Source organism: Zonotrichia albicollis, chromosome 25, assembly GCF_047830755.1.
Source record: "Zonotrichia albicollis isolate bZonAlb1 chromosome 25, bZonAlb1.hap1, whole genome shotgun sequence".
Classification (NCBI taxonomy): domain Eukaryota; kingdom Metazoa; phylum Chordata; class Aves; order Passeriformes; family Passerellidae; genus Zonotrichia; species Zonotrichia albicollis.
In genome coordinates, this window is record NC_133843.1 from 2,614,309 (window position 1) to 2,624,448 (window position 10,140).

The following is a 10,140-nucleotide window of genomic DNA, read 5'->3' on the forward strand; positions in this document are numbered from 1 at the left end:
CCAGAATGTATCAAACCAAAGCCCAGCATCTGTGTTTATTAGTGCCAAATGGATTTACTTAGGCAACAGCTTACATGCAGCCTCTTAAGAGAAACTTGGACAGTACACTGACATTTCAGAACACAGCATATACAGAACAGAGCAGTGCTGTACTTACTGTCTTGTTCAGCTCCTTTTAAAAATGCCCCAATGGCTCCCAGGTAGCCTTCATGTCTCAGGAACAATGCCTGAACCTCTCCCTGCCACAATATGAAACATTGCAATTGGATGGTCCCTGAGGGCTAACAGGCACTTCTTTGTCACTAGTTTCACACTTTAATTTAATAGAAACAACTAGAAGATGGTAATAGTCATTTGTGCTACATTCTCACACATTCAGCAACTTTTAATGGTGCTTGTGGAGCAGCTCAGGGAGGAACTGCTCACACACCTCATCCCCCAGTTATCACCCAGCTGGAAAACACCCATGCACCAGTGGTGTGAGCTCCATGGCCTTCCCTGGAACATCATTCCATGAATATTCAACTCCTCTTGCTTCAAACAGGCTGGAAATGGGATTGCCAAGGTGAGTGTGTGCCACTGCAGCCAACAACACCTTTGGGACACTGCTCCTTGTGTTTATTTTATTGCACTGCTCTTCAACACCACACAGACACTGGGCATTACCCACAGGCAAGCATTCCCCCATCAAATAATTCAATTATTAATGCAAAATACAGGAATGCTGGGGAGGAGAAGCCTCAGCTTTCCCAGGCTGGGTGAGACGTGGCCTTTTCCAAGGAATTCCTTTTCCAAGGAATTCAGCAGTGACTGTGGGAACAGCAGCTCCAGCTCACAGGGAGATTTGGATTTCAACCCCTGGCAAAGTGTCTCTTACAACAACCTAAAGCTGCAGTTTTGCAATGGCTTTCTTGGAACAGAAAGGGACAACAGTGGTGAAATAAAGAGGGGAAAAGGCAGCACACAGGAGTCTCTTGCATAAAGCACTGAGATGAGGAAAAAATGGTGTCATCTGCTCTATAAATTCCCAAAATGCAGGACTAATCTACCTGTAACAACCATTAACAAGCTTGTGGATTGGACCTTTCTCCTAGTCCAAAATCTTCAGTATTTTCCACAGCTTCAAAACCTGCAAAGAACTTCAGCTTGCTTGGTTTGAGGTTTGATTTTCTCTTTAGTAACAAAACCCCACTGATGCCAAGTGCCTCAGCACAACAACCCCACACTGCATGGCCTGGGGGTGGAAAGATGCAAATCAGCAAGAGGAATTGAATAATGATGGTGACTATCTAAGAACACAGTGGAAACTCATTACTTGGAGCTACAAGACAGATTGTCAATCAAAAAATAATAATAAAAAGAGAAAGAGGGAGGTAGGGAGAGAGCAAAAGGCCAGACACAACTCCCAGACATTTCACACTGATTTCACCCCTCCCACAACACATCCCTGCCTTACCTACCTAAGGAGCAGCATTCTAAGCTTACTTCATGTACAAATTCATTTATTAAGGTATCCCAACAGCCTAGAAAAACACCTAAAATGTGATTTTGCTGTAGGGAAGCCTGTGTTTTCCTTACCTTGGAGAAGAAGTTGATGCTGTAGGTGATTGTGCGCATGGTGACGGGGTGGCCCCGGATAAAAAACCCTCCAAAATAAATTTTATCCAGGTTGTGCAGTTTGGCATGCAGGCAGGCCAGCTGGCCAATGTCATTGCTGATCATGTGCAGCAAACTTTTGGCCATATCTTCTTTGGAAAACTCTGGAAGGCAAAGAGAGTAAAGCAAATGGCACACAAAGTGAGGAAGCTGCAGTAGACTCTGATTTTCTAACTGAACCTGCAGCTGGGGAAAGAAAAATCCAGGGTTGGAGCAGTTTTCTTTATGTGGGGAGAAGAAAATAAAAACCTCACCTATATAATGTACTTCTAACAAGGAGTGTGATTTGATTTTAAAAAAAAACCTCACTAAGCCTATGTGAAATATTTCTTGAAAAGAAACTTCTGGATGGCAGGAATCCATTTCTTCTCTCTAGGAACCATGGGTGAGGGTTCATCCATCCCTCCTGGCCTGAGATGCACTGCAATATTTCATTAATTTACTGCAAATTATAATAAATCACTGCCAAAGGGCCTTTCTGGAGCCCAGAAAGCCACATCTATTTCCCACAGGAATGAATTAACCCCAGGCTAACCAGACAGCTATTTTTAAATTTTCCCTTGGCTTAGGCAATCCCAAACTGAAAATTTAAATGTCTGCTTTTAAAGCAGTACTGAATAATATTTTAAATCAATATTGTGCAGGCAAACCACAAGATCATGAAAGAAGCTGGTGATTATTTTCAGCTCTATTTGTTAGATCAGGATAAAGTTAATTCCCAAGAGCCAGAGGAGATGTTTGGGGAGATCTTTTTGATCCCAGTACCTTTGTCTGCTGTGGTGGACTTCCCAAAGCTGCTGGCAATGAGATTCCCACTGAGCCCCAGGGTCTGGCAGGCACCTCCATACACATCCTTCACCAGCATGTCCACGTTGGTGTGCTGGCCCTTTGAGGCCAGCTGCAGCAGTTCATCAAATTTCTGAGGGTGAGAAGTATTGAAGTTCACCATATATTGAAGTTGGAGGGGAGACGACCCACCTTGCATTGGTCAGCATCGACTCCGATTTATTAATCCATCAATCACTTTTTATAACAGTGTTAATCAAGTTCATGCATATTGCAAAATCTGAGCTCACAATAGGTCAGAGATAACACACCAACTCCACCTTATGTTTCCAATACCAAGATTTGGGTTCTCAAAATTATTCTTGCTTTCCCAAAACAGCCAAAGATAGAACATCCACTTGTTATGAGAAAGCTGCCTGAGAACTCTGGTGTGCAAGGCTCTCAAGGCCTTCATGTTTGTCACTTTTACCTGTAATTAAAAATAACCTCTGAGAACCACAGAAACAGGCTGTGAGAATCTGCTCCTCACAGCTGCCTTCTAGGCCATCTCTGAAAAAATCTCCAACAGAGAAGCACAGTTACTGGATTTGCAGGCAAATCTCTGACCTGAGCCAGAGCTCTGCAGCATCTTCACTGCCCAAAAGCAGCCTTAGAATGAACCCTGCCAGCCAAAGACAGGCTGCTCCTAATTACAAGGATGTATCCACACACAGATCTTCAGTGGAGCTCCTTTAAAGATGAAAACCACAATCAACCTTTCTTATCTGCAGATATTCTGTTGAATTTCCCCTGAAAATGAGGGTGGGTCAGTACATATAAAACAGTCAGAAGCCTCATGGCATCCCTTATCTTGGAATTCAGAAACACAGGAACTAAGAGGAAACAGAATTTTATCTTTCCGAAGCACACTAAAAGAGAAGTTTGAGAAAAAAGTCTCAGTGTGCCTTTACTGTCCCTGAAATTAAACTTGCAGGCAAGCTCCATTATCCCAATACTTAATTTATAACCCTGTTAACTTGAATTTCTTCTACAAAACCAAGAGAGAACTGAGAGCAGGCACTGTCATGGTCTAAGATTTCTTCTTTAGGAGCATCAACCCAAAAGCCCAGCCCAGGCTGGGCCCTCCCTTTGACATTTTCCTATCTGGTGCATTTGTAACTCAAGCTTTTCCCACACTGCTGACATTTAGGACACTCATTTAAGCCAGGTGGCTCTTTGGGAAGCCCAGCATGAGCAGGACTAAGTCAGGACTTGCTTTTAATTTGAATTGGCAACCAAAGAACCAACCATGAGGCAAAATTTCTCCTCTCAGCTCCCAGACATTTTGCAGCTATTCTGTGCTCCCTGCTTTCTTCTGCAGACAGTGCTGCAGGAACTGGGCTGGTGTTTTAAATTGAAAAGAGAATAAAAAATTACTTTGAGGAGGCTCTTGTCCATCACTTGTCCTTGATTGCTTTTAGTCACAATAAATATCTTCTAATTCTTGTCCCTATATTCCACCAGTATCTTTTTATCATGTAAAACTTCCTTTTATGCATCAGAAGTGTCAAAAATAGAAACACAAGTCCAGGACTCAGCCTTCTTACCTAACAATTAAGCATTTCAGGTTTCCTCCCAGGATTTAATTTAATCCCACCCCCATTAAAAGAGACACTTGGGTACCTTTGTTTTGGTGAGCAGAGCTCCCAGACCCCAGAAGGTTCCACCTCCAATTGAGCTGCCCCCAATCCATTCAAATTTGTCTTCTGATTCTACCTGTGAGTCAAAAAGGGCAGATTTATTCAGAAAGTCCTTTTATAATGTTGAACAGAGATTTAAATGTCAGAGTGTGCAGGGTTTTGGAGGAGTGGAATCAGTGGAGATGGAATCCTTCCACTGTGGAAGGGGCAGGTGAGAAGGGCACACTGCACATACACCACAAGCAGTTTTGGAAATGTTTGTATTTAATTCTTGGCAAATAATGCTAAATGTAGACATTAAACTTGATCTCTTCAACAAACAAAAATCACTTTGATCTGACAGCCTTTGTCCTCATTGAGTAATCACTTCTCTAAAAACCAAATTAAATGTAATTCTAAAAATTAGTAAATAGAAAAGCATCCAAAACTCTGCAATTAATAGAAATAACCTAATAAACTTTAAAAAGGGCAAAATTTTATTTTTAAACCTTGCACTATCCAGGAACAAATCTGAACCAGGGAGAGGTTTCAGATCACCTTTATCAAAGGTGGCCAGCACTCACCTTGACTATGGAGACCCCTGAGCCAATGTTGACCAGCAAATAAGGGAAAATGTTGGGGTGGTTGGTCTGGAAGCGGAATTCTGTGTCTGAGTCCTTCTGGTAAGCAAACACCTCGTGGGGGATGTTCCTCAGCACAAAGTTGCACCCCTTAATTAGGCAGGTCATTACATCTTCCTTATCAACTCTGAGGGGGAGGAAAAAGCCTTCAATAACTGTGCCAGCCCTCCTGATAAGGCAGTTTGGTTTTGGAGCAGGATTTTCGCACAGACTTGGCAGAAGGGAATTTTCACAGCAGCTGGCACAAGCCCAGCTCCATGGAAACAGGAAACCTCCATCTGCACATGGCCTGGTGCTCCCCTCCCATGCCAGGAGTCCAGGCTGGGGTTCTGTTACACAGTAACTTTAATCATGTTGTCATTAAAAATAATCCTGTTTGCTTGTTTACACTGCTCCTTTCCTGCCCTGCTCCTTTCATGGGCTGTGCTTTCATGACCATAAAGTAGGTCAGGAGGCTCAGCTGGAAATTAACCTCAAAAAACAATTTCCCAACATGGAATAATTGCCTGTTTCTCTTCCCCTGACTCCTAATAAAGCACAAGAGGCCCCCTCAACATTTCAGCACTTGTTTAGGACAGATTCAAGGGGCTGGGAGGAGCCTACAAGTGGGATTAGCAAACACAGAAAAAGATTTCTCACAAGAGTAGCAGGATTCACAACAGGATATCCCCAATGTAGAGTCTGGGAATGTGATACAAAACTTAGAGGTGATTGATAAATCAGGTAACACACACTGATTTCTGTGAAATTCTGTGTCTGTAGGGAAATTCCTACAGGAAATATCCTGAGGCCTGTTGGAAACACAAACAAGGCACAAACTCATCTCAGCTGTTCAGAATGATTTGTGTGCTCCATGGTGGAGATGCTGCTCTGGTTTGGAGCTGGAGAAAAGCTGAGTGTGTCAGAACCAAATAAAAACCTAAAGCAGAGGCACCACATGAGATAAGAGGGGAAAGTGCCTCCTTATCTTGATTAATTGATCTTCAGTACAGCCAATAAGGTACTAAAGGGGGCTGGTGTGAAATAAAGAGATAACAGAGCCCAGCTTATCAGGAGAAAGAAGTAATTTGCAAAGATAATCTAAAAGATGAGCACAGGCCCTCAGAGGTTGAGGAATCTCCTACACAGATCACAGCAGAGCTGCCTTGAAGCTCTCCCCAGTGATGTTTAATATTGGGGTAAATGAATGTTTTTCCACATTTACAGCATAGAAAGTATGAATTTATAGGCACCACCATCTGTGGCTTTGATGGCTTTTGTCTCTGTATTGATAAGATGGCCTTTGATGACATCTAGGCAGATTTCAGTGTAAACTTTTTAGGATTTGGTGTTTGATAATGGTGCTTGAAAAGTAAATTTATGAGACTGTAAATTTATTCATTACTCTGCTACAAGCCTTTGCATGAAGTTTAGGTAGGAGCTGTACAATAAATGACTGTCACATGAATTACCCTTGAGCATGCCCAGGAAAATGACAGAATTTTTGGAGTAGGTGTAAGTTAATTCCTCACGGAAGAAAAAGCAGTTCCACTTACTTCAACCCCAGTTTCTTCTCAATAAGGTCTTTGAATTTATAGGCACCACCACCTGTGGCTTTGATGACTTTTGTCTCTGTATTGACAAGATGGTCTTTGATGAAATCTAGGCAGGTTTCAATGTAAGTGTTTTCAAATTTAATGAAGTGAAGTCGAGCTGTAATCTCCTCCTGGACAGATATTTCATACAAAGGTTCATTGTCTATGTCCTTAAAAAGAGAAAAGGATTTCTTAGAGAACATCAAGGTTAAATGCTGAACTACTGAACATCAATACTTGTGCTTTTCTTGCCCTTGAAACTGTGTTAATGCCATTAAACATAACACCTCAAGCTGTGGCAAAGAAGAATAAAGTTTCACAGCTCTTAATTCTCCTTAAGCTGAGATAATCAATTCTCCCATGCAGCTGACATGCAGGAAATCCTTCTGCATGAGGAAACTTATTTCTGCACAGGAGTAGGGATTTTTAACAAAAGTACCACACTTACTGCCTTATTAAATATTTATTAAAATAAATATTTTAATAAATTAAATATAAATAATAAAAATAAATATAAATAGTACCTGGCAATACAAACACTTCTCAGAAAGTTTTATATAAGCAAGTTATTAGATGGGTTTGGATATAATTTCTGTTCTAGCCAGTCCAGAACCTCACTCCTGTGAGTCAATCCCTGATGGAATTCTCACCTTTCCAGAATGATCAAAGGATCTCACTCTTGCCACTTTGTGCTGTACAGTTGAGTAATAAGCCAGCTTGGTTAATGAACCACCTGTTCATGAAGAGATGACAAGTTATGATTAATGCCTCACCTCGGAGCAAACAATAGAATTTGTGTTTATGTCAGCTCTTGGCTGTCCAGGTTTCCTCAGGTAAAGCCAGAGAAAATTAATGGGAATGCAGAAAGAATCCTTGCAGAAAGAATTCTTTGCTGAGGAACTTCTTGGCCTGGTTAACCCCCAGAGCATCACAGGAGGGAAAAGCTCCATAAATTCAGTTTGTGCCTGGCTGATGTGGGATGAGGATGAGCAGTGGAAACTCTCAATTAGCCAGGCCAGTACATGTACTGCTGTGATTCAAATTGTTTGGGAACTTTATGAAACCCCCCAAATCTGTACCAGGTTTGCCACCACTGAGCAATGCCCCCCATGTGCACAGAGTGTTTCAACAGCAACACCTAAATAATAGTCTCACCCTGCGTTTAGGGACAAATCTGCAAACTCCTGGCTGGTTAGAAAATGACCCTCTGTGCTGAGTAATTATTTTGCAAGACTGGTCTTGGCTTTGGGGTAAAGAATGCTCAGAGTGCTGTTTCTCAAGCACACAAAAGTGGAGATGTTAGCAATGTGCAAGTCTGAGCAGAGCAGCCTCATCACCCCCTTCAGGCCTCCACGGCAATAAAACTTTCAAACTTCCAACTCTCCCCTTGAAAAAAAGTTCAACCCCTTGCCCTGTCTTTGCATCTGACCTGCAGAAGTGGATTTCTGGGGTTACACTGAATAACTTCAGTTTTCCAGCACAGTGCTCCAGGTCTGAGGGTAACTGTGATCCACTACTGGGTTAACATTAAAGTCCTGAAAGTAAATAAAAACCTGGCAATGTTAGATCCTAAATAATGGCTGAATTCAGTGGCACTGCACTCTGCTGCCTAATAAAAACCAAAAAATGAAGCAGCAGAGGTGAAAGACACTGTCAGCTCTTCCACAACACTCAAAAATTTTTATTATGAAAATATTTGCAACCTGTAGGAGAAAAACAGGCAGTTTACTCCAGGAAAATTTAAGTGAGGTCAATGTAGAGTGACCATGGACAGGAACCTACAGTAACAAAAGCAATAAAGCTCCCCTGACCTTGGATCTGATTTCAGTGTCCCAGGCATTGCTTTGAAGTTTCTGGTAAACAAAACCCACGGTCTGTTCTGCTAAAAGGTGAGGGCTTGCACAGCTTTTATGGGAAACTTTCCCTCCACAGCTCCAAGCTGAGGCTCAGTGTTGGAATGTCACTTTCTTTACACCGACAATGAAACAGGTGCTGCAGGAATTCCCCACCAGCCCCACGGGATGCAGAGCCATGGCTTTGTGCGTTATCCCCTTGCTCTCCCAGTTTTTAAAGACTTAAATCCATTCAGAACACCAGCTGAGACATGTAACTAGGTTTTATAACTAATCCCAGCACTCTAATTCCGAGCTGACCCGCACAAAGGGCCAGCTCCAGCTGGTATTTTCACAGGCGTGGAACCAGCAGCTCCCGAGGGGCTGAAGTGACACAACAACATTTTCTATTATGGTGCAGGTTTTATTCCCACTCTCCCTGAGTCTCCAGCACACAGAGCAGTGTTCACCTGAGCAATAACAGCTTGCTTTTCTTTTCCCTGGCTTTTCTCCTAAAAAGTTCTGCTGATCTTAAGGCAGTAAAAGGAAAATGTGTGAAACGGCACTTGTGGTTAGTGGGTGTCCGCAGAACCACTGCTGATCCCCGCACGGGAGGAACTGGGAAGAAACTCAGCCTGTTCCTGCACAGCTCCCTGTGTCACCCTGCCGAGTGTCACCCTGTCCCGTGTGTCACCCTGTCCCCCATAGGGAAATCGCCAATGTTGGCTGCTCGGATGTACGCACAAGGCACCGGGTGGTTTTGGGGGTAAGTGAGGTAGCAATGAGAGACCCCGACACCCTGCCCTGCCCGGGCAATGCCACAGCCGCCGTCCCCGGCTCTTTTTGCTTATTTCAGGCCGGTTTTGGGAGCCGGAGGAGCGCCCGCAGCATCCCGCGGGCCGCGGCCTGGGCCGGGGGGCAGCTGAGGGGCTCCGCACTCGGGCCTGGCGCACTGGGGCAGGGCCCAGCGCGCTCTGAGGGGCTGCAGCCGATGTTCCCCAGCCCCGCCGCCCCCCGGCCGGTCCGGCTGAGCCCTCCGGGCTCACCCCCGTTCCCCCTTGGCCGCCAAGGGCAGCTCCGATCGGGCCACCCCGCCCGGCTCCTCGCGGCCCGTTACCCGCGCGGGGCCCGCCGGGATTTGTAGTGCCGCTGCCCGCCCGCACCGCGCCGGTACCCGGCAGCAGGACTACAATTCCCGTCGTGCGCTGCGCCGCCCCCCATACCGCGCAACCCGCCGGGAGCTGTAGTGAGCCCGCGCCCACCCGCGCTGGCCCGCGTTTCGTAGGGGACTACACTTCCCAGCGTGCCCCGCGTGCGCCCGGCCCGGCCCACCGCGGGCCCCCTTACCGGGGCTGCAGCCGCCGCCCGTTCCCCGCCGCCGCCGCCGCCCCCTCCCCGCAGGCCTCCCCCGCCCGGTTACCGATGTCTATGGCGAAGCGCTTGGCGTTCTCCAGGTTGCGGAAGATCTCGTCGGGCGGAAGGGTGATGCTCTTGTCCAGGCTGCTGTGACCGCTGCCGCGCCCGCCCCGCTCCGCCATTTTGAACACGACCCGCTCCCTCCCTCACCCCGACCTCATCGGCATGCAAATGTATGCGCATAAATCTGCATGCGAACGAGAGGAGGCGTGGGGGAATCAGGCGGTGAGAGAGCGCTGGCCCCGCCCACCGGCGGGGGGCGCGGCCTGAGGGACTCCGCCCTGAGGGGGCGGAAAAACCGGGAGGGGACGGCGGGAGAACGGGGGGAAATATTGGGTAGGGGTCGGTGAGACCCCGGGGAGAACGGGGGTAGAACAGGGGGATACCCCGCGGGGAACGGGGGGATACCCCGGGGAGGAGTCCCTGAGACTCCAGGCGTGGAAATTGGAAAGAAACCCTCGGCGAGGGCAAAGAGATCCCCGGGGAAAACTGAGGGGGAAAAGGGCGGAGAGACCCCCGGGGGAAATTGAAGGGGGACCTCAGGGAAGGGGCGAGGAGACCCCCGGGGACGGGGAGA

At 46.2% G+C, this 10,140-nt stretch overlaps 1 protein-coding gene across 1 annotated transcript in view; it reads right to left on the bottom strand.

Moving 5' to 3' along the window:
• Window positions 1–9,788, bottom strand: part of PANK4 (pantothenate kinase 4 (inactive)) — a 20,538-nt gene extending 10,750 nt beyond the window's left edge. The window contains exons 1-8 of the mRNA XM_074558843.1: window positions 9,568–9,788; window positions 6,966–7,048; window positions 6,277–6,485; window positions 4,685–4,868; window positions 4,105–4,197; window positions 2,422–2,575; window positions 1,579–1,760; window positions 158–239 (exon numbers count right to left, since the gene is read on the bottom strand). Coding sequence (XP_074414944.1) covers window positions 158–239; window positions 1,579–1,760; window positions 2,422–2,575; window positions 4,105–4,197; window positions 4,685–4,868; window positions 6,277–6,485; window positions 6,966–7,048; window positions 9,568–9,685 — 1,105 coding nt within the window. The 5' untranslated portion in view covers window positions 9,686–9,788. The remainder of the gene's footprint in view (window positions 1–157; window positions 240–1,578; window positions 1,761–2,421; window positions 2,576–4,104; window positions 4,198–4,684; window positions 4,869–6,276; window positions 6,486–6,965; window positions 7,049–9,567) is intronic.
• Window positions 9,789–10,140: the final 352 nt, after the last annotated feature.